We start from the raw sequence: 27,769 nt of genomic DNA, 5'->3' as shown, positions 1-27,769 counted from the left end.
GGAGAATATGTTGAAAACCTACAGTATTAGTGCAGTGTAACACTTATAGTCTTTGATAATTATGTTGTATTAACTTATCCAAAGCGGTTAAGAAACATTTTAAAGGGCCCTTACAATAAAGCCTTGATTTTCAGTATTGTTTGCGTGAGCTGCCTTTTACAGGTTCTCATCAGAATATATTATTTTGGGTAAGTTTTAAATAAAGAGCAGATGCTTAAAAAAATAACTTATCCAACTGTAAAATCAGCAAATCAGGCAAGACCTTTAGTTAGATCAGCAATTTAAGAAGAAATCCTCAGAAATAATACAAATTAAAAATACAAAAAGTAAATGTCAGGTTCATTTGTCAGACATTTGTAAGAAAATGTACACAAAAAAGGAGACAAGGCAATCTTCCCAACTCATGCATGAAGGGAGCGAAGAGGAACTGGCCAAGGACAATTCTACTGCGCTCCCCTTGCTTTTATTTGATACAGAGATCCCTAACTACATGGAGGTCCCGGCCCTCAAGGGGCAGGAAAAAATGCAAATCTATGGCCGGGACCTTGTGTACTTGTCCGTCTATGTGTGAGCATGTGGGTGAGAAACTAATGCATGTATGAAAAAAAAACACGTAGCGAAACATTTTGATAATGCATAGCGAAAATATCGATGAGAGTCACAGCTGCAGGAACGCTCCAACCGCCAGGCTTGAGTGGCCTTCCTTCTGCTTGAGATGAAACAATGACAAGGCAGTTCTTTTCCCACAAACAGTGCACTCATTCTCCCAGCGTACCATCAACATACCTAGCAGTACATCCGCAGTTTATTCATTCATTATTATCATTCAGTATATATTTATTCATTCACACAGCAAAGCATTTCTTCATTGCGAGCATTAATATAATTATTAATTCACACAGCAAAGCATTTTGTACAGCCTTTGCCTATAGGCTGAACAGCAGGGTAACTGGGTAAGGTTTTGTTTGGACGCGTGCGTCGATCAAATAATTTCAATCGTCTCTTGCGTTGCGTTGGATATGTCAATCCGTTTATTTCGTCAACATTCCTTTCAATATCCCGATAAAACAATAATTTGAGTTACAAACCAAACTGAAAATCTACCTTAATGACCACGCACGGTCGAAAACTGTTTGCCTCTTGCCCTGTCGCACCTGAGTGCAATCACCAACCGGCACGTATTTATGTAACCATGGCAACCATGGTTCTACCCACCATAATAGATTGGTATTTCTTCATACAAATTTGTTTGTTTAACTCTCTTAATATAAAAAAAAATTAGAATACACAAAAAGCTTTTTGGCTCCAATACATTTCTTCATTGCGAGCAATAATATTTTGTAGCAAATGTATAATCACTATATCTACAACTATTCTAGCAATAATTATTCTAACAATTCCAGCCTTTTGATTCGACATTTGCCCCAAAATATCATCATCAAAGAGGACCTCCCCCAGGCTTTATCCAATTGCCTCATTAGTCTGATGGTAAAAGTCCGAAGCCACAGAACAAATTTGGTCATAAAGATGAGAACACAAGGAGAAAAAAAAACTTCCTCACCATCAGCAGCAGGGGTACCAACGTAAAAAAAAAAAACAGTGCCATCTGTCTGCACAAGTAGAGGGTACACTTCTTGTAATCTCGAATTAGTTGGGGCTATATCAGTTGAGATAAGACGGGTGAATGCGCAAATGCAGGGAAGACAACAACAACCACACAATGTAATGATAGCTGTAAACAATGCAAACAGAAACCAGGGCAGAAAACACCAGAGCACTATATTTACCAAATATGTCGTCCCACCACTCAGACCAAGCGGAAGTCTCCATGCCAGAATGCTCCTTCATTCTGCGTTTCAGGGTGCGCAGACCCTCAATGGCCCTCGACGGGGACCCATCAGGAGCGGTGTTGTAAGGGATCCATGTGCAACACTGGTTCCCAAACATGGCACACACGCCCCCTTCCTTTGCCAGGAGCACGTCAACCGCAGTCAGGGGTCTGAAAAGCCATGAGTAAGATAGCAGCCAATTGTTCTTTTACGGCAACAAGGCCCCCTGCAGTGTAATTGCCCAGTTTCTGTACATTGTAGTGGATGCAGTCGACTCGATCTACATTTTTAAATTAGGTGCGATCTATATCGAAATAGATTCCCACCCTGCCGCAACTTGGTTCACCAACTTATACTCATCTGGTACACCGCGGGGAATCCCGATTACATATTAGAGGCCGCCAATTTAAGTCCCCTGCTGTGGATGAAAAGATAGACACTGGTAAGAGCAGTGACATAAGTGTACAACCCAATCCATTCCATTCATATAGCACAGACTTAAACATTTAACATTAACATTTAACATTTCAAACAAATACAAGGTTTCCAAAGTGCTGCACAGGAAAAATAAGACGCAATAAATGGGTAACAGCAAAAACACAATTAAACAATAAAATCAAGCAAAATAAATAAAATAAGACCTAGCATGATCAGTCAATACTCTGCAAGGTGACAAAAGCCATAGAGAAAAAGTGAGTCTTAAAAAGTTCCAAAAACAGAAAGAATAGGCCCGTCTGAGTGAAGCTAAAATTGAGAAATATGCTCGTATTTACACACGCCAATTAAAAGCCCTGCAGAAGCATTTCAAACCAATTTCAGGTGACCAATGGAGGACAATGCCAAAACAAATTGCGATCTGTAAGTGTGCAGCTCATGCAACCGGGACAGATCACGTAACATTGGGCAATGCTTTTGCTGATACGGTGGCAAAACAAGCAGCCGTGAAGCCCTTCTTGGGGAAGGCTGATAAAGTGCCACAGGATGACATTGAAACCTACTAATATTAAATGGATTAAGGGTCGCGTTTAATAAATATTCAATTATTAATATTGTGTGTAATCTGTTGCCTCATTTAAATTTAAAGAAAAAAAATTGTGTGATGGAATTGTTTTTACACTGTATGTTTTTATATCCTATAATAGTGTTGCGAGCAGAGTTAATTTTACAACAAAAACATTGGTTAAATAAATTTGCTAAAATGGTTGGACTACAGTGATCGACACTACACAATTTATGGGTCCAATCCTTACTCTGAGACTGGCACAATTATAGGATGGGAAAAAAAAAAAAGAACCTGACATTTAATTGGTCCTTCGTAAGCCGGATCGCAATATACCTGAGGTTTCCAGAGGCAGAGTCAACAACAAACAAAATTTGCTAATCACAGGTACCCACACTAAACGGATTGATAAAAAAAAAAAAAAAATCACAGAACTACTACAAAACTACAGATTGGTGGCACTCTATAGTACTTTTTGTGGCACACCTCTAATTCCAACCTAATGCAGTTCATTCCCATGCTTATTAAATCCAAATACCTAACTGTCCTCAAATACCTCCAGGAACAGAGGAAATAACTCAGTTGGACCCTCTACTTTCATGTGAAGAAATCGGCTTGCATGGCAGGCACCGATCATTCGCAGATCTGTCACCTTCATGAGTAGCTTTGGCCAGAAATGAGGCACTTTATGTTTGCGGTAATTGATGTAATGTTCAAAAGCCAGTAGGAGCTCCTCTTGGTAGCGTTCAATAAGCTCCACGTTCCTCAAACCTGGACGATCTGATGAAAGAAACAGAAATTAAACAATTTGAAGCATTTTATTTTAATACAGGCAACAATGGAAAATCCATTTGATTTTTAGTATTTGCCAGCATACTCTTTTTGAAAATCTGAAAAAAAAAAAAGATCAAATTTGGGCGCATCATTAAATTTTGCCATTCCATTGTATAATTTCAAACCAAACTAATCTTCAGTCTGTCACCAATATTTTAACAGTGCTTCTATCATCAGCAAATTGCACTTCATTACCACCATTTTAGGGCTGTCAGTCACTGTATCATCCTCATTTTAAATGTGCTTACGTCATTGTTAAATTAAAGCTTGGTAGTGCTTATTTTAGGACCAACAGATCTATTCCTTCAAGTCCTATTTACTACTTGACATGTTTTCACACCACAAGCTGCACGTCCATGTTGGTAAAGAACAAAGACATTCCACAGTATTTACAAATAAATACAACATTTATAATCAACAGTGTGATAAGCATTCTGTAAGTAGATCTAAATCTAAATCTAAATCTAACATACTGTGCATCTTGTAACCCAGTACAAGTTTTTGAAAGTCTTACTGATGGCCCTTCTTCTCCCTACATCACCCTCCCTCCACGTCTTGTCATGGCAAACTATCCAGGGTAATACACTACTACACCACACTAATGTACACTACACTACACTACACTACACTACACAATTTCTTCTCCTTAGGTAATCACAGTTGGTCACCCCAATCCCTGCAGAGATCCTAATAAGTACACAGTGATCCTGTTTTTTTGTGGTTAACCCTAACCCCCAGACTACATTCTGGAAAACAGCTGGACATAATTGACCTAATTGAGAAGCACCAGGACAGAAGGACTTCAACCAACTGAATATGGTATGTTGGTCAGATTGTCCAATCACAGTGTGAGAGGAACCCCTCTTTCTGCCCTTTAAAAGTGACAGTGGTTATGAGGGCGAGGGCAATGACGGCTGGTTGCGCGCTTTGGGCCTTGATGTGTTAGCAGCAGGGGTCATTGCTGCTTCTTTGACAAGTAGACCTTGTTGGAAAATGGTTGCTTACATGTCTTGACAAGCAAGCAAGGCGGGACTGGTTGAACCCTGGCCCGGCAACTCTGTATTGAGAGCTGGTGAACAATAGTGGCAGCGGGTGGAGTTTCTGCCACAAATTTGTGAGTCTTTTACGCCAATACACCATTTGTTGTAAACCTCTCACTTCAGAGCAAGCCTTTGGTGGATCTGGAGAAGTCGGCGATTTGTTGGTTTCCCTCTGTTCTCCAAACAGATTTTTCTAGTATTTTTTATCCTTACTTTAGGATGATGGCAGGGATCCTCAGGGTACCTGGTGGACTATTATATTGCATGATTTGCATTGCGACCCAACCATCAACTTTTTAAAAAAGCGGATTGATGTAAGTGGTTTTGAGTATACACTTTTGTTTTTTTTTTAGGGCTGATCATGATAATGTGACCAACAAATAAACTGTTTTTTGTTCAAATCTGTGCCTGTGGTTGATCAAGCACGGTCTCCCTTGTGATAAATCGGTGGTAACGAAGATTGGCTTGGTACCACTCGGGACTACCACCCTCTTAGTGGTAGAGCTCCACAACTCCACTCACATTTCTTCATGATAGGATGTAAAGCCTGGACACTCTGAGGTTTTGAGGTCTCAAATTAGAAATGTTTTACCTCTATAGCCTCATTTGAAGTGAATTAGTTCTTCAGTGGAACTGGGCAAATGGATGAGAGCCGCTCAGAGTTCCCAAAGGCTTTAGATATGTCTCTGCAATGTCGCATGGACATCAGGGGCTGTGCCTCTGGATTTGCTCCCCCTATTTAAACGGATACATGCAATAAAAAAGGACAGCATTCATACTTGTCAGTTGTAACCTGTGAGTCATGACTGTAAGAAGATGATTACTGACAAGTCAGGCACCCTCTTAAAAAAAGGGTGAGAAGTTCAGTCGATGACAGTGAGAGGAGCCAGATGAGTTGGCTCCTGAATGCCTTCCAGGGGATGGGTTCAGTGTATGTCCCATTGGGATGACCCAGGATGGACAGGAGCTTGTATATCGGCCTGCTGGCCTGAGAAGGTTTTCGGAACATCTCAGAAGAGCTTGATGAAATGGCTAGGGAGTTGGAAGTCTGGGCTACCCCGCTAAAACTGACAAGCTAGCCGGCTGGCTGGCTGGCTAGAGCCAGTTTCTGTGATTTGCCCAGCTGGATGTTTGTCAAAGGTTCAGTGCATCTAATTCTAGAAAGGGAAATAAAAAGTGGATAACCAAGAGAAGAGTGACAAGTTGGAACAATTTTGTCACTGTATTTTTTATGTCTGTCTGGGAAACAAAAATCAATTTTCAACTGGTACACAGTACACTTCAAACTTTGGAAATTACACTCTACCTATGCAGTGCCCAAAGTCCTTTACAGAGGCTCATATTCACCGATTCATGCAGCCATTCATACACCAGTAGGTAGTTTTTGCCATGAAAGGCATCGCCTGGCCCACTGGGAGCAAGTCCAGAGTCAGTGTTATGCCCAAACACTTTGACAGTGGCCAGTTGAAGGAAGTATTCAAACAAGTGATTGTGTGGTCAAGCTGCTCTACCACCAGAGCCATAGCTGCCTACACAAATTTTTGTACCTTTCAAAGAGAGTCTATATTTCTGATTCCAATAATAAACAAAAACATGGCCACTTTTTGTTCTGAGACAGCTCCACCACATTTTACAACCAAATGTGATATTAATGAGATCACCCTTGTTCTGCTCTGGAACTTGAATATGCATGGGTAATGACAATGAGACCCCTGGAGGTGTATGATTGGGAGGAAGAGCCCCCGATCTAAAGCTAAGTGGTGTTTTGTTACTGGAGTCCGGTGCTTGTCACAGATTGTCCATAGCAAACACCATGTTCATACGTCAGGATGTCCATAAGTGCACTTGGAGACCCGAGGTCGCATTTTGATGATCGACTTTTTGGTCGTGTCACCAGATTTGTGTCTGTATGTTTTGGGCACTCAGTTGAAGAGAGCAGCGGAACTGTCACATGATCACCACCATTCTGGTCAGACCTGGTTAGACCCAAACTTATTGTCATGTTCTGCAATGAACGTCTAGCAGAGTCCTCAGTCAGAAGGAGTTTCAACTCCCACTTGGGGCAGACTTCTCTCATGTCCGGGGGAAGAAGGGCCACATTGAGGGGCACGCTGAGTCTTACCATATTATCCCTAACTCTTACCGCTTGGTGAGGCAGCAGATCGGAATTGTCCATAATAGTGGCAATCCTCAAATCTGCTGATGGACACCAGCAGTAAGGGATTCTGTCAAGTTGAAGAAGGAGTCCTATTAGCCAGTATTGGCCTGTGGGACAGAAGAAGCTGACAGGTACCCACTGGGCACCTGTGAAGTACGCGTGGCTTTGGTGGTCACCAAGGAAAAAACTCGGGTGTGGGAGGAGTTCGGTGAGGCCATGGAAAACGACTTTCGGACAGCTTTGAAGAAATTCTGGAGAAATTCAGGAGGGGGGACCAATGTGCCATCAATGCTGTGTATAGTGAAGTGGGGTGTTGCTGACCTCAATTTGGGACAGCGTGACTCGGTGGAGAGAATAGTTCGAAGACTTCTTTAATTCTACTGACGCGCCTTATTTGGGAAAAGGGCATTTGGAAACACCGAGGTGGACTCAACCGAGGGGGAACAACCCCTGTGTTGGTGCACGTATTGATCAATCACGTGACCAACACGTACTCATTGAACTGTGTCGACAGCAAAAACACGCCAAACTGTGTTTATAAGGAAGTGCATCTGTCAACGCGATGCACGCATTGCAGATATTTTTTCCATGACTCCATATTTTTTTAACCAATTCAACATTCATTTCCAATGGTGAACACTCCCATTCGTGGCCAATAAGAATTTTATCTGTCATTCCCATACGGAGACAGTCGCACTCGTCAAGTGGAATATTATCTGTGTTTCATTAACAAGCTGATTGGTACGGTGTTTTAAGTAAAGGCCAACGTGAGAAGGGTTCGCGGTTTGACCCCTGACAGCGTTCGTACTCTCATCACTTCTCAGATGAACAATTGTTTTTCAATTTTAATACTTACAATTTTATAGTATTCTGCAAAATCATGTGAGGACTTTGTATTTTTCTTATTCCGAATATTTATCCTTTTGCCACAAATCCTCATTTTTCTATTCCAAATAGTCCCATTGACTTACATTGGGCGAATTGACATTTAACTATAAACATTTACCAAAAGACAGTATTCAATTTGACACAAGCTCATTCATTACATTTAATACTTTATAAGTATCTGTCATAATTCCTCATTTAATAGGTCTTGTGACACCCCTAGTATACACTAGGTCATTTCAGTTTGCCAAGTGGGTTGCCTGCAGGAATTTTTAACCTCTAGCAGGTGTAAGTATTTGATGACACAATATTAACACAGTATCAACGCAGTGTCAGTATGCCGACATGCTCCATAACGCCTCATCAACCCATCAACAGCATCTGGCAACGACAATGTCTAAACTCATAAAAACACAGACTTACAGTAATTGCTTTTGAAAGAGTCCTGAATGAGGGAATCATCGGAATGAGTACGCCCTCCATGCTATCCTTAACACACAGTGACTTCCTGACTGCACCTCCAAAATAAAGCTGACAATGGATGCTGACAGCATAAACTACTGTAAGTGGACTTTGACTTATATAGTGCTTTTCTACCTTGGCTACTCAAAGCGCTTTACACTAACTGGTCATTTACATACTGATGACGCAGCATCAGGAGCAACTAGGGGTTCAGCATCTTCCTCAAGGACACTTCAACATGGTCATGACGGTTTGGGGTTCGACCCACAGCCTCACAGCTGAGAGAACACTACTCTACCACCGAGCCATGTGTGTGTTTGTAAACTCAACAACGCCATGCTTACCGCAAAATAGCAACATTTTTAAATAAAAAAAAATATATATATAGTTTAAGGTTTTTGGCTGCAATTTGATTAGAATATTTAAGTTTAATTTTTAATCATACTCATGTTCTTTTTAACTCTTTATTTATTTTGACACTTATCTAATCAGTCTTTTAATATATTCAAGAGGTATTTATCCCCATTCTTCAGATAGTACTAAAATAAAACAGCTTTTTATTCATTTTGGGAGTTCTAAGAACGCTTATATTGTATTAATACAGTTTATATTCTTTTGAATAAAGTTTCACGACTTAGCTGATTGTTTTTAATACGCAGCTCCAGAGTCGATTGCATCACGAAACTCCATCTAGTGGATGCATAATGCAACCCCAGTCAGTACCGTAGCTTTGATCTACAATATGCACCTTGTAATCCTGTTTACCTTATATATGAATGTATTTCTTTTTATTTTATTTATTTATTTATTAATAGGCCATTTATTGAAGGTGCACATTATAATCCAATTTGCCTTATAGTGCGGAAAAATTAACTTAGTTTTTTTCTTTGTTATTGTTTCATACCTGGTCAGTGATAGAACAATGTCATGAAGGGGGCATGATCAGCGCTGTTTCACCCAATGTGACATTCCACTTCTCAGTTAGAAATTTTGTTTGTAAGAAACTTCATATTTCATGAGAAATTAAATTGCCAATGTGCCAAAATTTCATCATTTTTATGCATATATTCAACTGTGCAAAGTTTAATTTACCATGATACAGGTCTTTAAGTGTTCATTTCATTGTCTTGTACTTCTGCAATAGAGAAATCTTGTAAACTTATTGTAAACAATTTACAAAATACATTATTTTGCCAAAATGTTTGCTTTTATTTTTATGTCAATAGTCCTTTCCATTAAATCTGGAATAAATACATTAATCCAGTGGACCCCCAGGTTGCGGCATTTAAGGCATTTATGCCGCTTTATGATTAACATCAACCACTGTCATGACCTTTATTTGGAAACGAAGCTGGAGCTAATCAAGAATTACGAAGAAAGCTAAGATGGCCTAGCCTAGGCTACCCTTACTAGGAAATATGGCCATAACAAGTGTCACTCAAAGGTAAATCAATCCTTTATATATTTTTTATTTATGATGTTATTGATTGTATGCATTGTATGCATATTATGTATAAGTAGCATAGGTCTGCCAGTGCTTAGTCCAGCAGTTTTTTTTAATCGTTTCCACAATTCATCAGCACAATAAATTTGGGAGTCTGCCAGTGACAGACTGATGGACCTTTTGTCAATACTGATGAAATGCCTTCCAATTTGGGGTATTATTAGGCAAGTTATGTTTTGTACCTTTTAAGACATTTGAGTGCTTACCAGATGAAAGCAGGATTACTGCTTGTAAAAGAGCCACCTCAGTGTCATCCAAGTTAAAGGAGGACAGTGAGACACCAAGATTGAAAATGGCGTCTGACACGACTCCGAGGCCCCTGTTCTTAAGTTGACCTCGTGTGATTGCCATCTCGCCATTAAGTGTGAGGGCCTCACTCTCTGGATCATACCGAACAGCAGCACGCAATGACATGACTTCCATGCTGCAGCCCTTCAGCAAGATGATTTGGTCTTCACATGGCAGCTGTTAAAAAGAAGAAATAAATTAGCTTGAAGTAGTTCTGTAATGTTTGACTAATATTATTTTTTCAAGTTTCCAATGTGCTCACACCCTCAGTTACACCTTGTTTTTTGTTTATTTAGCATTAAATTTTCTATCAATTTACTTGCCCATTTATTGTCAATTTTCTATGGAGAGCATATATAAATAATATATGTATATATATAAGCAATAAAAAGTATGTGAAGCATTTGAAATTACCTAATGTAAATTTCTGCATGAATTGGTGATATTTAATTTGAAGCATAAACTACAAAGTGAGAATCCCATATACTTTGTCATTACTTGTTTTTGAGATGTGATTTTAAGGTGTTATTAATTGCTTATAAAATTTTACACGGTTTAGCGCTTTCCTATCTTGTGCACTTAGCAACACCATATGTTTCGTCCCGACAACTGGAGTCACAAACTGCCGGTTTGTTATCGACCCCACGGGCTAAAAAGAAGTCCACGGGATCAAGGGCCTTTTCCATTTGCGCGCCAGTACTCTGGAATGCCTTACCTATGGAAGTTTGCGCAGCCACCTCAGTAGAAATATTTAGATCCCGAGTAAAAACACATGTATACTCGCAAGCATTTAGTTAATGGGCCTGTCTGCAGCTCTCTTCTTCTTTTTCCTTCCCCCTTCTCCTGGCTTGGAGATGGGGCTAGCTAGATGGTGAAAAATGATTTGTGCATTTGGTCCTGCGCTGATCGACCATCGCGGGTTATGAGATGGACCACCTGTGGTCCACCTGGCTGGACTGTGGGGAGGTTCCTGCCCCATGGCTTCACCTGCTGTCAAGACATCTTTGCACTATATGGTACAATATGTTTTCTGTAATCTGTATTGTGCATCTGTATTTGTCTGAATGGTGTATCTGTATTTGTCTTTGTTTGGTATACAGAGCAGCCACTTCAACCTGTTGAGGCTGGAAGGGCGCCCTTCCTACCTGTGGTCCCTTCTGAAGGATTCTGATTTTCCCCAAATTGGGTTTTTTGAGTTTTTCCTTCCCCTTCTGGGAGCTTTGACAGGGGATGCTGTTGTGTACCCACAACAAAAAGATGTTTCCGTATGACTTCTTTTTTCAAAAGAAGTCTAGACATGACTGACTGCTTTTAACCCATGAAGCCTTTTTGGGACTTCGATGTTTCAGGTCTATACAAATAAAATTTGATTGATTGATTGATTGATATTCTGCACAAGCAGAAGATTGAGACAAATGTCTCCAGTTGTCTACTCTTGTGTCATTGAGTGCCTATCAGCCTTTTATACACAATATCACCTAATAGCCCTCACTCTGTTTGTCATGAAGTGTTTTGATAGGATGATCATGGCACAGATAAGAACTCAATCAATCACCCTATATCTCTTATGTGTAATGTCATATGCTTCACTTTGTGCATTTGTGTACCCTTTCTAAATTTCACTCATGACAACAACCAAGCTCCAGCTGAACATTTTTTCTCTTATAAGTGGCCCCAAGATGTGCCATGACTTGAAGCAAGATTTAAATGTGGTGCAAGATTTACAGCTCATCTCCTCATAGCCGACAAAACCAGCGCACCTGATAGAGGGTAGAAAATTTTCTGTCATCCTTCATTTGACAAGTATGAAAAGCAATGAATTTAGCGCAACTAACAGCTAACAAGCAAGCTAATCAAGAAGCAATAGCTAATCGCCCTCTCGCTTGGTGGCGAAACAAACTGCAGGTACAAAGCTAGCTCTATGTAATCGTTTTCTCCTCACCTTTCAAAAGCTAATCAAACGCATCCCTTGTCTTCCTTTTCTGAAAATATATATTTCTTTGGTTGCTGAAGTAGATTGGACTGGCAGTCAGGGCTACTTATCATTCTTGTGAAGGAGATTGTATACGTTGTCAATATACAAATCATGAAGAATTTACCTCTGACATCCCAGGACTAAACAGGGTACCGAGCAAACCCTGCAAACAGTACCTGATAGAGCTTTAAGAGTTAAAAAGGGGTACTCGGGTCCCAATTCAGCGGTCTTCCTGCTAAATAGCACAAATACGAAAGGTACAGTGTGTAGTCAAGTCTTTTTCTAGGGCTGAGTGTATCAATGTGGACTGTGTCATGGATTATGTTACTGCACGTAAGATGCACTTTGGCAATGTAAAAACTATAGCATAACAGAATAAATGTAATCTTTTGTAAACTCTACATATGTATATATTTGCTAAGTGCGTCAGATTTCTCACATTGTGAGCGGTCATTGAATGCCCCATTTGTCGTGAATGCGCTTGAAGCAGTTGTTTTTCCTTTTCTTCGCGAGGCAGCTCAAGTTCATTTTGCCATAAATACCTGAAATTGCGCACCACCCGTATTTCACCAAGTTTATGATTGTGTGTATATGCTAAGACGACCTATCTATAAATGCACATCTGTGCATCAAAACTCGTCTTATGTGGCTGACGAATCAATTTTCCTCGAAAGGTGACGATTATGCTGTATATGCTTTTACCAGACTTATTCATACAGCTTTACATCAAATACTATGGCATTTACTCAATGGAAATAGAAAAAGTAATGTGAAAACAATGGCAAATTCATGCTTTTCAACACAAGCGTGCTTATCAAGGTGTGTAGAATAGCCACCAGTGTGACTAATATTCATGCGAATAGAATGGACAAGATCCCAATGAGGGCAGGAACGTGGATCAACCGATAAATAGAGAGCTTCTCCTTTCAGCTCAGCTCCAGCTTCTTTACCACGAAAGACTGGTATTGAGTCTGCAGGAATGGGCAGGAATGTAGATCATTTGGTAAAGAGAGGGCTTTGCCTTTCAGCTCAGCTCTCGCTTCTTTACAATGACAGACTGATATTGAGCCTGCAGCACAGCATATGCTGCACTGATCCGCCTGTTGATCTCCTGCTCTATCCTACCTTCACTCTGGAACAAGACCCCAAGATACTTAAACTCGTTCACTTGGTACAGGACCTTATCCTCGACCCACCTTTTTCCAACTGAGGAACATTGTCTCAGATGTGGAGGTTCTGATCTTCATCTCAGCTGCTTAACACTCAGCTGTGAATAGCTCCAATGAGAGTTGGAGGTCATGGCTTGAAGTCACGGCAGCCAACAGCACCACATTGTCTGCAAATAGCAGTGATGCAAAGCTGAGCAACCTAAACCGGACCCCTTCAACATTTTGACTGCACATAGGAACTCTGTTCTTTGTCTCCAATTCTGTTCATTATTTTTACGAACAGTCTAACCCTCAGTGGAAATGAGTTCAACTTAATGCTGGAAATGTGGACCAAACTGACATTGGTTGTTCAGGGACCAAACAGCCAACCAAACAAGGGTTTTGGTACCCCATACTCCTGAAGCACAACCCTAAACAACTCTCCAAGGGACACAGTCACAAGCCCATGCGCCATGGAAAATTCGGCCGAGGGTGTAGAACGTGTCCACTGTTCCACAGCCGGGAAAAAAAACCACACTACTCCTCCTGAGTATGAGTTTCGACTTCCCAACAGACCCTCTTCTCCAGCACCCCTGAATAGACCTTACTGAGGAGATAATTGTGAGTCCACTATAATTGGAACACTCACTCTGGTACCCTTTCTTAACAAAGGGGACCACCACTCCAGTCTGCCAATCCAGGGGACCACCACTCCAGTCTGCCAATCCAGAGCCGCTGTCCCTAATGTCCGTGTGATCTTGCAGAGGCGTGTCAGCCAAGATAATCCTACAGCACCCGGAGCCCTTAGAAACTCCAGGAAGATCCACACCTGGGCTTAGCCACAGAGGAGTTTCTTGACCACTTTTGTGACTTCAGCCCCAGAGAAAGAGAGCCCACATCAGAGTTTCCAGAATTTGCTTTCTAAAAGAAAGATGTGTCAGTGAAATTAAGGAGGTCTTTGTATTCTGTCTCCAGTACATGGCAGAAGCACACCATCTCCACCAACTTTATGATTGTGTGTATATGCCAAAACACCACAATCAAAAAACAATTATAATGGAATACATTTCCATGTTCTCTAACCAGTGCACTCGACTATACCTTGCCACTCTTAATTGAATCAGCTGGAGTCATCACAACTTTTACAATGATCTTCTCGATTTTAGTAATATTCCTGGTGTGAACAAGGATGGACGCGGACGTTGGTTCAGTCTGCTCACTTTATTATTGAAAGAAATGCCATAACAACGTCAGCTAACAAGAGCTGCTGTTAGCCACAGCCTGTGCTGCAACCTTCACTGGCAGCCAACTGACATCCACCCTTAGCTAATATGGCTGATATTAAAATCCACATCTGTGCATCAAAACTTTGCTTATGGGGCTGAAAGTGCAATCTTCCTCGAATGGTTTTGAATTAAAAAATAATAATCTTATCTTCAATTTACCAATAATAGGATGTAGCCATACTTTTGCCCTACATTTTTGTGAAAAACAGTGTGACTTCTATTTGGGGAATTACGGTATGTACAAAGTTAACTATAGTTAATATCAGTTTTTGTCTTTGTGTGTGCTGTTGGTAAAAGTGTGGATGAAGTGTGTAAAGATGAAAAATGCAAGACGACAGTCAACATCAGTGCTAAAAACTTGTTTCTCACATTTGTGGACAAGCCAGCCTATCAATAAATTGGACAAATGCATCAAAAACTGTAGCAAATGCATTTTAGAATTAATGGAGGGGAGACATCATGTGGGTTGATGGATTCCTTACTGTCTTGTTCGAATGAGGGCTGGTGTCTCGTGTCACATTGTTATACACCCAAAATTTTGTATACAGTATTGTAGGAATCATTTTGAGTAGTTATTATACATTTGCCATGATAGTACATATTTGCAGCATAAATGCGTGTTTTCAGCTTGGGTGTGGCTACAAGAGGACGACTCGACTGCAGAGCGCAAACAGCTGATAAGAGATATCGACGGCAGAGCCCCTGGGAGGTGACGTCAGGACCTCTGAGCTCACACCCACTATCAGAGAATAAGAAGATTGATAAAGGATTCTTTCCAAATTTTTACACATAAACAAGTATACTGTCTGTCAATTTTACATGTAATCAGATGCCTCTGTATCATATAAAATGGGGGGTGTTAGAAGTAGCGTTGGAGAACAAATGTGCAGTGAACAAATAAACGCTACACTCCTTCTCTCTCTCGATCCCACTCGAGAAGATTATGAAACTTAGTGCCTTTTCTCTCTTTATTGCCTAATTATTATAAATGTCTATTTGGTGAACCTGACAAGTATAATATATATATATATATATATATATATATATATATATATATATATATATATATATATATATATATATATATATATATATATATATATTGTATACATACAAAAACACATGCAGCACACATTTTCCTATAGGTAACTATAGTCTGTCCTGGTAACTTAATTTTGGGTAATACTGAATGACGAAAATGACGAAACGTCTATGCTCACGGTATGGACGGTATAAAACAAATTAACATATGGCATCATAAAAAAAAAAGTAGATTCTGAAGCTGCACTTACATCACAAAACATAGGTAGCTTTTTGGCAAAGTCCACCACACATGTTATGGCAGGGGTAATAATTTTTGTAAACTGCCTAAATGCCTCTAAATCCACTTTGTTCCCTTCAGATGTGGTTGAGTGTCCAATATTTGCAGGCTGAAAGGACAAGAAGGAAATTTTAGTACAAACACATCAAAATAATGAATAATGAATAATGAAAATAATACAGACAGCAAATCAGTCACCTAAACAGCGCTGTAATTAATAGAGGTTTTAAATTTATATTGCTCAATAAATATCAAAAAATTAATTGTCTTATAGACAATCTTATAGACAGATCTTTACAGAGTAAGATTGCTGTCAAAAAAGTGTATGCATTTTTAACATTCAAATGAATATGACACTAAATTGATTCTGCTTGGCATGAGGCACTTGTGTGTTGGGCATGCAGGAAACCGTCAGAACTCTCCCCTCCACAATATAAGGAAATGACCTAAAAAAACAACAAAAAAACGCGAAGAACAGAACAGAGGTATGGAAAGGTATTACACACACACACGCACGCACACACACGCACACACAAACTCACATACACATTCGGAATTTTGGGGGGGGAAATTTTTGAAATTAAAAAGAAAATGTTTTAATGTATAAAATCTTCATACTGTACATGTTTCAGACAAATATTATTGCACTACATTAATTTAAATTTTGAATAATTAAACCTTATAAAGTAACTGCTGTCATCCGTCCCCATCCATTTTGCTGTAGTCTCAGCCATGGTCAGATTAGCATGTTAGCAGCGCCAGAAAGTCAAATTAAAGTAAACGCTGTAAAAAACATGATAAAAGTCACAGTTTACACTCGGAATTCCAATTTATTACAAAAATAATCTAGATACACAAGTTCCAAAGGAACAGCGAAACCTCCTCCTCCTTCTAAGAGCCTGCGTTTTTTTAGAGTGACACATTATCGGACGGGAGTAGATTACACTTCTGGCCTCGTTGGTCGATAGTCGCGCCGGGAGCCAATCGTGTGTCATTATAAAAGTGCCAATCTCCTCCCTGAAATCACTTGAGTGTCCAGCAAGACACGTGATTGGCTACCGGCGCGACCATCGACCAATGAGGCCGGAAGTTGTAATCTACTCCCGTCCCAACTTCCCCAACATCTCACAAGGTAATTCTACCACATTCGTTACGCTCCACTTCATTGCGCAATCGCAACGATGGACGCACACCCACGCCCACTGCTTGCATCTGCGATCCGTTGCGATGCGCTGTGCAGCATCACGCATTCCTAACAGTCCTTGGGGAGTCAAACTACGCAAGCGCGAGGATCATCAACTCGTTCGTTTGTGTTGAGTTGGCTTGGAATACTTTATTGCATATGCCTAAAAAGGGCTTCTCGCGTCTCCGAAGATGACTTTATATGGGTCCCAGTCACTACTGCTACCGCTACTTCGACTGCTAGGATAGCCCACATGCTGAACATGTGCCCTGAAAGAACACCAGCCAATCACAGTCTTGCAGTGTATTTGCCACTGACGAGACATTGTATAATGCTGTCATTTAACAATTATTATTACAAATTATGTAAATGCTACAGAGTGTTACTCTTACTGCGAAAATAATTCCCAAGTACATTCAATAGTAGTTAATGTAACAGGTAAGCTACAGTACAGTGTGTTCTTTATACTTCATAACAGGGCAATCATTGTTTAAAAATTGTCAATTATTTTAAAATCATAACTATAATAGTTGTTGCTTTATGAATATTTACAATTTGTTAGAGACCTTGGCTGTTATGAGAATGTAAAATAATAAAGGTTTGTAAAAAGACTCAAAATTACAATATACAGTAAAGGTCTACAAACAGAGTATAAAGCCATACCTTATTTTCATTTGTTTTCACTGCATTCTGGTCAGCAGTGTAGAATAAATTACATGCCATTTCATTAAGAAGCATGGTTTCTTCATCCTGTTGGATAATCAACAGGAACTATGAGGATTTAATGAAGAAAATTCAAGCACAAAACTGTAGACGGATGGAAATTGAACATGTGATTGGTACAAAACAAGCCATAATTTTACAAAAGCCCATCAAAAGGTCAGAGAGAAATATGAGGAGAGAGAGAGAGAGAGAGAGAGAGAGAGAGAGAGAGAGAGAGAGAGAGATGATTTTTCTCCCATGTCCCGGGGGAGGCGGGACAGATAATTATGCTTTTCAGAGTCCAAAACAAAGCTAGAAGAAATTGATTAGTTGTGAATTTCAGTGCTATTGAAGTGGTAGGGTTGGGGTAAAGGATGGTGTGACCGTGGGGAAAAAAAGCATGTCATTAGCATTCTCAAAATATTGTCCTTACTTTCAAAAAAGACCCAATTTGTTTTTTGCATCATTTGCTTACTTTAATTTTTAAGATCATCCAAAAAATTTAAATAACAGACAAAGATAAAAATGTAAACTGAAGTTTTTGAATGGTTAAGGTATTTCTTAAGGGGTCACAAAAATAAGCTGTGTGAAAAGTCTACACGCCAACCTAAACTTACCTGTTTTACATTTGACTCTGAATCAAACATATTGTCATTCAATAAAAAAAAAAAAAACATTACGGATGCTGCCATTCTGTCACAGAACAAATTGTCAAGTGAACATGAAATAAAATCATTAAGCATAGGACATTTTTTTTTTCTCTGCACACACATCACACACACGCTCTCAAAGACGCTGGCAGTCTCACACGTTCACTTGTTCAGAAAATCTCACAGAATCTACTCACACATACAGAATCTCTCCCATCACTGGTCAAATATCTTGTCATCTGAAGGAGAGCTCTCCCACAACATGTTACTTCACAATCATGAAAATCACCAGGCTCATGTGGGAATTGCACTCATGGTGGTTGGCGAGTGATTACAAATACAAAACACTTTCTTGGAAAATACTTCTTGTCATCTAGGGAACCCATTTTTAAAAAAATTAAAAAAAAATATAACTGAGTAGGGTACCTACTGCTGTAAGACAGCTTAAAGTCCTTTAAGCACTCTTGCAAACAAACGTTTTACAATACCAATTGCAATGCACTTGTTAATTGAACAGGAACGCAGAATGCATTTGAAACTCCACCTATTCTGTGGACTTGCGGGGCACCAGATAGCAGTATGCCTGATCAGACCGGGGCACACTTGGGACTCCCTGTGGTCGCCATCCGAGGCAAACAACAAGGATCACTGTGAGTGTGAGTACCCTTGTCCGTTCCCGGTACTGCGGTGGGGAAAAGGATAAGTCAACATGTAAGAGACTTCAACTGGTGGGGATTTTTTTTTTTTTTGTGGTAGACAGGCACCAGTGCAGAAGCTCATGGACTCAGGGCGGATGACAATTTTGTCGACATGACTGTGTTTCGGGCTTTGGGGTGTCTATTGACCAAGTTGAACAATCCCAAGAGGGTTACCGACCTCGATGGGCGTCCTTTGGCAGTGGTGACCAGCCAAACCCGCGCGTTAACTTTTCTAGTCCCAGGAAATCATAGAAAGCAAATTTGTTTTTTGTTACACCCACCCAGTGGGAACCCATCGTTCTGGGCCTGCCATGGTTGGAGCTCCACATAAATTCAGACATAAATTGGATTAAACCAATCAAAAGTGGATGGATCCCCTTCCGCCATGTTGTCTGCAAGCCGTCGATTATGTTTGGTATCCGTCAGAACCACTCATGAATGAAAAGATCGACCTTAAGAGGTTCTCGAGATTTACAGCAATCAAAGCAGTGTTTAGTAACAAAAGGGCCCTTATCTCTTCCAACCCATAGTCTGTATAACTTCGGCATTGATATCATTCCGGGGCCTCTTATCCCACTGCAAAATTATATAAAGTGTGTCAATCTGTGTAGGATGCTATGCGGGACTATATTTCCTCATGTTTAGCCACAGGGATCATTCGACCTTTCACCCCAACGTTTGGGGCGGGGTTTTTCTTAACTGAAAAGAAGGACCAGACCCTCTGACCATGCGTCGATTATCGGGGACTAAATGACATAACAGTCAAGAATAATTACCGATGGATGGATGTATGGCTGAAGCATTGACGTCCCTTCACACAGGCCACATTTTAACCATTAGACCATTTGATCTGAATTTGGGAGGGGGACAAGTGGAAAACCGGTTTCAATACCCCATTGAACCATTTCGAGTACCTTGTCATGCCATTTGGGCTAATCAATGCATCAACAGTCTTTCAGACCATGGTAAATGACATTCTTCGCGACATGGTCAACCATTTTTGTTTTGTGTATCTTGATGACATATTAATTTATTACAAGACCATGCAAGAACACCACCAAAATGTCCAATTGGTTCTTCAACGGCTCTTAGAGATTCGTTGGTTTGTGAAATCAACGAAATGCCAATTCCAACTTTCTGCTGTCCAATTCCTTGGGTTCATTGTGGAGAAGCGGCAACTATGAGTTGATCCAGCTAATATACAAGCTGTGTTCAAGTGGCCCGCTCCGATGAGAAAACAACTTCAGAGATACCTGGGGTTTGCAAATTTCTATTGCCGCTACAGTGTGGAGCCAGAATCCCTGACAAGTCTTGCATCTACTAAACTACCATTTCTTTGGACTCTGGAAGCATTTGGTAACCTTAAGAGACACTTCACCCAAGCTCCGGTGCGCATTCTTCCTAACCCTAAGCTGCCGTTTATAGTCGAGGTGGACACATCTGATTCGGGAGTGGAGGCAGTGTGATCACAACGATCTTGGGAGTGGATAACAATTTTGTCGACATGACCGTGGTTCGGGCTTTGGAGTGTCCGTTTATCAAGTTGTTAGACAGCTAATTGCAACCCCTGCTCATTATTTTCTCTGTGTCTTTCTTCCGCAGTTAAGAATTACAATGTGGGTAATCGGGAGCTCCTGGACATTGGCCTGGTGCTGGAGGAGTGGAGGCACTGGCTGGAGGGCGCCAACCACCCCTTCACCACCAACTTCAATCACAAAAACCTTGCCTATCAATGCTCTGCACGCTGGCTAAAATCTAAACAGACCAGATGGGATTTGCTACTGACTCGAATCAACTATAACATTACTTTCAGACCAGGTTGCATGAACAGTCAACCTGACGCCCACTCCCGGGTTTTTGAGGATGGCTACAATCAGGACAGAACAGAGACCATAATTCCAGGAAATCGAATGGAAGGTGCCATTCACTGACCACTAGAGAAATAGGTAGCCGAAGCTGCTGGGCAGGAACCAGTGCATGCTGATTGCTCCAAGGGAAAACTATCGGTGATTCTGAAACTCCAATCGTCAGTGCTCCAATGGGCCCACAATTCAAAACTAGCATGTCATCCCGGCATATGTCAGACGGTTTATCAAACCATTCAACAGTTTTTGGTGGCCAGGATGGCGCTTCTTAAAAATGGCCCACTTCGGCCCACATTTGAGACAACCCTTCGCATCATTCTACACGGGTTCAGACTCCAAGTCATCCCCACAGATATTGTTTTGGATGGCAGGCCCCAATTCATCTCTAGAGTATGGAGGGCTTTCGGGCGTCATTTGGGAGCCTCTGTTGGTTTGTTGTCAGGGTACCATCCCCAGACCAACGGCTGAACCGAGAGGACCAACCAGGCCCTCGAGGCCACTCTACATTGTGTTTGCCTGCTGAAACCATCCTCTTGGGCTCTTCACTTCCCCTGGGTGGAATAAGTCCACAACACTCTGGTCTTGTCCGCGACAGGCCAGTGACCCTTCCATATTGTTTATGGTTATCAACCGCCTGTTTTTCCCTCTCAGGAAAGAGAAGTTTCGGTTCTGTCTAGCCAACATCACCTGCAGCGCTTCCAGAAAGTGTGGAGGGATACCAGGGCAGCCCTGGCCCGGACCGAGGAACGTAATCGCCGACTGGCAGACCGGCGGAGGTCTGCAGCACCAAAATATCATCTAGGCCAAGAAGTATGGTTGTCAAAAAAAAAAAAAAATTGGACCCTACGTACGTTGGGCCTTTCAAAGTGGAGGCCGCCATCAACCCCGCGGCTGTCAAGCTTACGTTACCATCATCTATAAAGATCCACCCGGAGTTCCATGTTATCTTGGCTGGATACTTTAGGCACAGCCCACCTTTTCAGTCTGAGTGTGGTGGCTATTCAAGATTCAAGAGTTTTATTGTCACAAGCATAGTAATACTACAAAATTAAATTCTTATTCTGTTCACTTTCCCGAGCAAGACTACATTCCATAATCAAACAAATAATAAGGTAGACAATGATACAAAAAAAACCTGTAATATCTTGGCCAGTACAGGACCTACCCTGCCCCTGCAAGAGGCAACAGCCTCATTTAAAATTTTTGCAGTAATTTTCTTGTTACTATTATTATCATTATAATCATTATTATTTTGAATTGTCATAGGTGAACGGAGGGAGAAGTTCGAGGCTGTCTGGTTGTTGGATGTGAGGTGTCATGAACTGTTAAGCTTGATGCATTGTAAACAACATAGTTGGCAAAGAAGGGCGGAGAATATCTCACCAAGAATTTCCGGGTCTGCTTCCAGTTATTTCCTTGAGCATTTGTGGTCATGTGAGCCTCAGTAATCATACGTATGAGTTTCCACTCATCCTGAGTCGGCTCATTTTGATCCAACACAGTTTTTCGTAGTTCATCCTTGCGACGACGATCTCGGTTCTCTTCAATCAGCTTGCGCTTGGCAAGCCGCTGACTTTCATCCGATACCACTTTGGAAATGTGTGTGTGTGTGTGTGTGTGTGGGGGGGGGGGAGGGGGGGGGGGGGATGCAGTATTAGGTTAGCCAAAAAAACAAAAAAGCCAAAAATTCAATATACAATTTTAGCTAATTGTGATAATTGTGTGCAGTAATCAATCTCAGTTTATATCTTCAATTCATTAGTAAAAAAAAAAAAAAAAAAAAACTAAGAAAATGTAAGAGAGACGCCAAGACCAAACAACTAGGGAGTAATTTGGCAACAACAGTATATCTCAAATTTATGTCTGGACTTACAGTCTGAAGCCATTCCGACTGCAATACACTTCTTGAAGCGACATTCCTGGCACTGGTTTCTGGTCACCTTGTCTATGGCACATTTTTTCTCATACTTACAAGTATAGGCTTGCCTAAGATGTTTCTGAATTGTCCGCCGGAAAAAGCCCTAGATAGCAGATGGTATCATATATTTATAAGATATCCTCCTATTTACTTATACATTCCATTCACAGACTTTTTACCTTACAGCCTTCACAGGTAATGCAGCGATAATGATAGCCTGTAGCGTTGTCCCCACACACAACACATAGCTCATCTTTATCCAGGTAACTTGGTAAGTACACTAGGAAGAAGAAAATTATTGCTATTGCTTACAGAATCTAAGCTGTGTACTTGTACACACATTCCTGGCACTGATTTAATTAGTAAAATATTGAATGTTGTCATTTTTGCATGAAGTAATGGATGAATGGTTAAGGCGTCAACAAAGTTTTACAAGTTCCATTTTCTTGTTTGTCACGGCAACAAGCAGTAAGTGAATACAGTGGTGCTTTAAGATATATATTTGATTAATTGTTTCTGTGCCCACATCCATTATCTGAAGCCGCTTATCCACGTTAATCAGTAAAAACCCTAACAACTTACATTATGTTTACCATTGAAATGAATGAAAATACCATCAACGGGGGTGCATGCATGTGTGTGTGTGTGTGTGTGTGCGTGTGCTTTGTTTGGCAAGGGCCTGTACCTGAATTTACCAGGCTTGTCGTTTGTTAGTCTAATAGTTGGTTTAATGGCTCTTTTTGGTCTGAGCTCAATTTTGATCCTCTGCTCGTCTGTCAATACTTCAACGCTGGATTCTTTCCTCCCAACTTCCAAATTTTCTTCACTCTGCTAATTCCACTTCGTTGGCAACTCCATCTTCTCTTGTATCTGAACAACTTTCTTCCACAGGTTCCTCAACCTGGTCTTTCCCAGTTATCTTATTCTGTATCAATGACATTGAACATTGTCTAATTTGGGGTCATTTTCAGGATTTCAGGGACAAGATGCTGGTTCCAGTTATGCTTCTTCTCTAGGCCAAGCATACTTAGAATGGAAATCAACGCTTGGTTTAACCTCTCATGCTGCAGATCTCCTTGTGGATGATAGGATATGGTCCATGACTTCTGCATTCCCATCATGCTCAACATTTCCTTGATTGAATGGCTCTCACAACCCCTTCCCTGGTTTGCATGGATGCTGGCCGGGAGTTCATAATGCACATAGTACTTCTCCATAAGTATTTTGGCAACAACTTGGACCGTCTTTTTTTGATAGGGAACACTTGTGCATACCTGGTTAAATGATCAGTGCCCACTAACATATCACGGATCACCTTTGAATCTGGTTCCATAGAAAGGAAATCCATGCACACCAAGTCCATGACTCACAATCTGGTGCAACGGAGCAGCTTTCTGTGCAGAAGTCTTGTGAGCGACACACGTTCCACAGTTTCTGATGATCTCTTTCACCCCCAGTGACATCTTTGGCCAGAAAAAAATCACTGCGGAGCAGGTCAACAAATCTCTCTTGTTCAAAGTCCTCAAGATCATCATGCATGACTTGCATTACCAATTTGCTCTCAAGCTGATTGACCACCTTCCCTGAAGGTCTGTTGCTTACATAGCACAGAAGTCCATTGTTACCAACTTCTTTTTGCAATCTTGTCAGTTCCTGATTACCTGAGACTTTGAGTCACTGCCCACAGTTTAGGTCCAAGATAACTTATCCAATGACTTTGTTTTCTTGAGCTTTTTGAATGCTCTGTCGAGTCAAATGTTCAAATGATTTTAGCTTCATGCGACGAGGATGCACATAGAGATCTGGAAAACACTCTGAGTGTTTCCTCAGAGTTTCCTTGCTAGCTGGGCGGTATATACTGTAGTCACATTGACAGCTCCGGGACTCCGGATATGCTGGCAGATCGTCTTGACCCCAAACTGTGGTATAGTCACCCAGTCGTAATCCTCCACACTTGAAAGTTTACTGTATAGAACCATAGTTTTTTCTGCCTGGTCAGTACTCAACACCAACCTCCTAAGTGGACAAGGTAGCGAGCCAGCAATGCCCCACAGCATCAAGGTTGTCTGTTGTTAGCATGTAATTAAGGGGTTTGTTTTCATGACATGACATTTATCCCATGATGGCCCACTTAAGGGAAAAAAACTCCAGCTGATGAATGGGAAAATGTTGCTAAGTTGTTGAGAGGAGCCAGCTGAAGTGGCATGAGTATCTGATTAGGATGCCTTCTGGACACATTCCTGACTATCCATGACACGTTAAAGTCTCTCAGCTGGCCTGGGAACACCTGGGGATCCCTCCTAGAGGAGCTGGACAAAGTGGAAGTCATGCTGTCACGGTCCTGCTATTTAGTTTGTGTTGGTTTGCAGACTGTGCACTTCTTCCTCCACAAGGGGGCGGGGCCCATCAGACACGCACACCTGTTGCCAATCGCATCACGGGGCTTTTAAAGCTGTCCGGCACTGACAAGTCATATCCGGGTTATTCCTTTGCCAAGCTCTCAAGCCTAGCAATGAATCCCAGCGCTCTCATCCTCGCATCCTGTCCTCTCGTGAAGTTTTTGGTTTGTACTTTGGGCTTGTTATGTTTTTCTTGTGAACGTTTTCTGTTACTTTGTTTGCAGCCATCCACCTGTGAAACGCACTGTTGCAGCTGCTGCAGCTGCTGCCTTTTTTCCCGTTGGACTTCTTTACTCAGACCCGGACATTTTCATCTCGCCTTGTGTTGGTACTTTGTGATTTTTTGTTGATACTTTACCCTTTTGACTATTTTTGTTTGTTCAATGCCCTGCATGCACCCTGTGTTAATAAACTCTCTGACTTCCACCTCGTGTGCCTGATTGGGGTCCTTTTCCCTTCAAGAACTGTGGGTTATTCATGACAAATGCTGTTACTCCCGCAACCTGATCCCAGATAATCGGTGGATAATGTATGAATGATTGATTTAATAAAAAAAGATGATTATAATAAAAATGCATTTTATGTCCGTTAAATAACACAACATTAAAATACAATGGAAAATAAATTAAAAGGTAATTTTGCCATAGCAAAAATGGCATGAGGTTGAGGAGGCATGTTTTAAACGAGTAAAATGAGTGAAGAGTCTGAGTGAACTGCCATGGTCCTGCCATGATACCTTTGGCGCAAAGCAAGCATTTTACTTCGTCTTGTGTTGTAAATCAGTAGGAAAACAGACGCAGACTTCACTCAAGCTGTCAAACTTTGTGGAGATGTTTGCGCTCATCCTTTTAGACAAGGTCGCTAAAACAGAACAAACTACAGATGCAAGTGAAGTGCAATTAAATTAGCAGCCACGTTTTTTGTGTGAATTCAGCCCTGTTTTGTCACACTTCGAGAGAAGAAGGGTTAGGGTTTTGAGAAGTGTGTGTGGGGGGAGTGCAAATAATTGTCTTTTATGTGCCTTCTGTTACAGCTACAACCAATCAATAATAATCCAATCAATATGGAATCCTGCTGCATGACGCCTAGTCTTGGATTTATTTGAGACTTAATTAGAAAATTCCAGACATCATTGATCCATTGATCTGTCATCCCAAATTAATAAAATGAAAAATGTTTGTAGGGGACAAGAAAAGATGCTAAAAATTACATTTACGTTAAGTTGCACCTTTACATAATGCATTTCTTCTCACCTCAAATACCAACAAACATTATCCAGGTGACCTACCTTTCTTGTGTGCTCCTTGTAGCCATTGTACATGTGAGAGGTCTGATTTAATATCAGAAGAAAATTCAGGGTGATGGTAGAAATTATTGAGCGAAATTTCCGTGTTATAAAAGCCACTCTTCAAAATTGAAGGGACACCACTATACACACAATTAGAGTGCTGGCTTGATGGCCAAACCTGCTCCTGGCACGGTTGATGATGAGGAGGCTGAAGTTGACAGTGTCCATACCCTTGTCCTTCACCTGCGTATAGACAGTGTTCTCCACTGTCCTGAATTGTGTATTCACCAACCACAGAATGAGACATCTCATAAATATCTGGTCTGCAGTAATTCATCCTATAAATCCACAGCAAAAGAATATGAAAACCCAAACAAACTCTGATAGCCTTGAGTTGTCAATAAATAAATATATACATGCAAGCATATTATCAGGTTCTAATCAATTATTACATTTATAAAAAAATATGTAGCAATATGGAAAAAAACAAAAAAACCTACCAACCAAAAATGAGTGACCTAAAGGAATGTATACACAAATGTCCACTCACGTCACAGGCCGCAACAAGCAAATGCCCAATCGTCACTACACAGATGAACTGGGACATAGAGATTTATGACGACGTAGGTAGCTAATCTCACACTCCACAAATCCTTTATGTGCTACAGCCTGTGGAGATGTCACAGTTTAAGACCTTTCACATTGCACCAAAATATTTACTGGTTTATACTCAAACAAACAATGCATAGTACAATGCATGTACATTCCTACTATTTTACTATCATAAAAAAAACAAGATAAGAAGTAAGTAGTTAGCTGATTTCAAATAATTTACAAAAACATATACCCTCTCTTTGAAGACAATAAAATTATAAAAAACTTTTTCACAACCTCCTTTAACAATTTTTCAAAGTTTTCAGACCGTGATATTATTAGCCATTACTGTAAGTGTATGTGTGTGTGTGTTTGTGCGTGTGTGCGCGCATGTGTGTGTATGTGTGCATGACCTCTTGCACTTGTTGGAATCATTTTGGTGGACCTCGACAGTAAAGACTTGCTTTTTGGAGAATAGATCTGAATTGGAGTTGATTGAGATTAGGGTAAAGGTTACAGTTAGGCAATCTTTTGTGATGTTTAAGGTTAGGGTAAGGCAGGGGCTTGGTAATGCATGATGTCAATTGGATGCCACCACTACAAATAGAAAAAAACAAAACATTGTGTTTGTGTGCTTGGGGTGCTCACATGTGAGCTACTTATAAAATGAAAGAGTCAAAATGATCTACCCACTCCAAAAATGCAATACATATATGTATTTATAAATATATTGAGCATTCTT

The 27,769-nt window shown here is 40.7% G+C and overlaps 2 protein-coding genes across 12 annotated transcripts in view; one reads left to right on the top strand and one right to left on the bottom strand.

Annotated features, from left to right (window-relative positions):
• LOC148421781 (uncharacterized) overlaps window positions 1–15,293 on the top strand; it is a 28,212-nt gene extending 12,919 nt beyond the window's left edge. For 6 of the 7 annotated variants that reach the window (XM_088416290.1, XM_088416292.1, XM_088416284.1 and 3 more), the window contains 2 exons: window positions 10,855–11,016; window positions 11,101–12,371. The gene's annotated coding sequence lies outside the window, so the exon portion shown is untranslated. Of the gene's footprint in view, window positions 1–10,854; window positions 11,017–11,100; window positions 12,372–15,036 lie in introns of those variants that run through there. The other variant, XM_088416287.1, reaches the window with a different exon arrangement.
• On the bottom strand, window positions 394–27,009 carry LOC148421780 (thyroid hormone receptor beta-like). Of its 5 annotated transcripts, none has more exons than XM_088416297.1 (9): window positions 26,984–27,009; window positions 26,434–26,771; window positions 22,926–23,026; window positions 22,702–22,849; window positions 22,212–22,417; window positions 17,577–17,663; window positions 15,702–15,839; window positions 9,919–10,177; window positions 394–3,609 (listed from the first exon to the last, which is right to left on the bottom strand). In XM_088416297.1, exons 2-9 carry the CDS (start codon window positions 26,768–26,770, stop codon window positions 3,368–3,370), a joined length of 1,518 nt encoding a protein of 505 aa, XP_088272423.1. In that variant the 5' UTR covers window position 26,771; window positions 26,984–27,009; the 3' UTR covers window positions 394–3,367. The 5 variants fall into 5 exon arrangements, 4 of the variants coding, with proteins under 4 accessions (XP_088272423.1, XP_088272421.1, XP_088272422.1 ...); XM_088416295.1 differs by having other exon boundaries at window positions 26,934–26,996; XM_088416296.1 differs by lacking the exon at window positions 26,984–27,009 and having other exon boundaries at window positions 26,434–26,978.
• Window positions 27,010–27,769: the final 760 nt, after the last annotated feature.

This window comes from Hippichthys cyanospilos, chromosome 6 (assembly GCF_059441005.1).
Source record: "Hippichthys cyanospilos isolate Australia breed blue-spotted pipefish chromosome 6, RoL_Hcya_1.0, whole genome shotgun sequence".
NCBI lineage: Eukaryota > Metazoa > Chordata > Actinopteri > Syngnathiformes > Syngnathidae > Hippichthys > Hippichthys cyanospilos.
The sequence above is the reverse complement of the archived record's forward strand: the minus strand, read 5'-3'. Positions and strand labels throughout refer to the sequence as shown.

Bases quoted from the DNA above. Each gene is read 5' to 3' on its own strand.
- LOC148421780 (XM_088416297.1), bottom strand. From the start codon at position 26,770: ATGAATTACTGCAGACCAGATATTTATGAGATGTCTCATTCTGTGGTT. The intron at 10,178-15,701 runs GTAAGTGCAGCT...TCTTTTTAACAG, and splicing joins AGCTACCTATGTTTTGTGAT to CTGCCATGTGAAGACCAAAT. The intron at 3,610-9,918 runs GTAAGCACTCAA...TTCTTTCATCAG, and splicing joins AGTAATCCTGCTTTCATCTG to ATCGTCCAGGTTTGAGGAAC.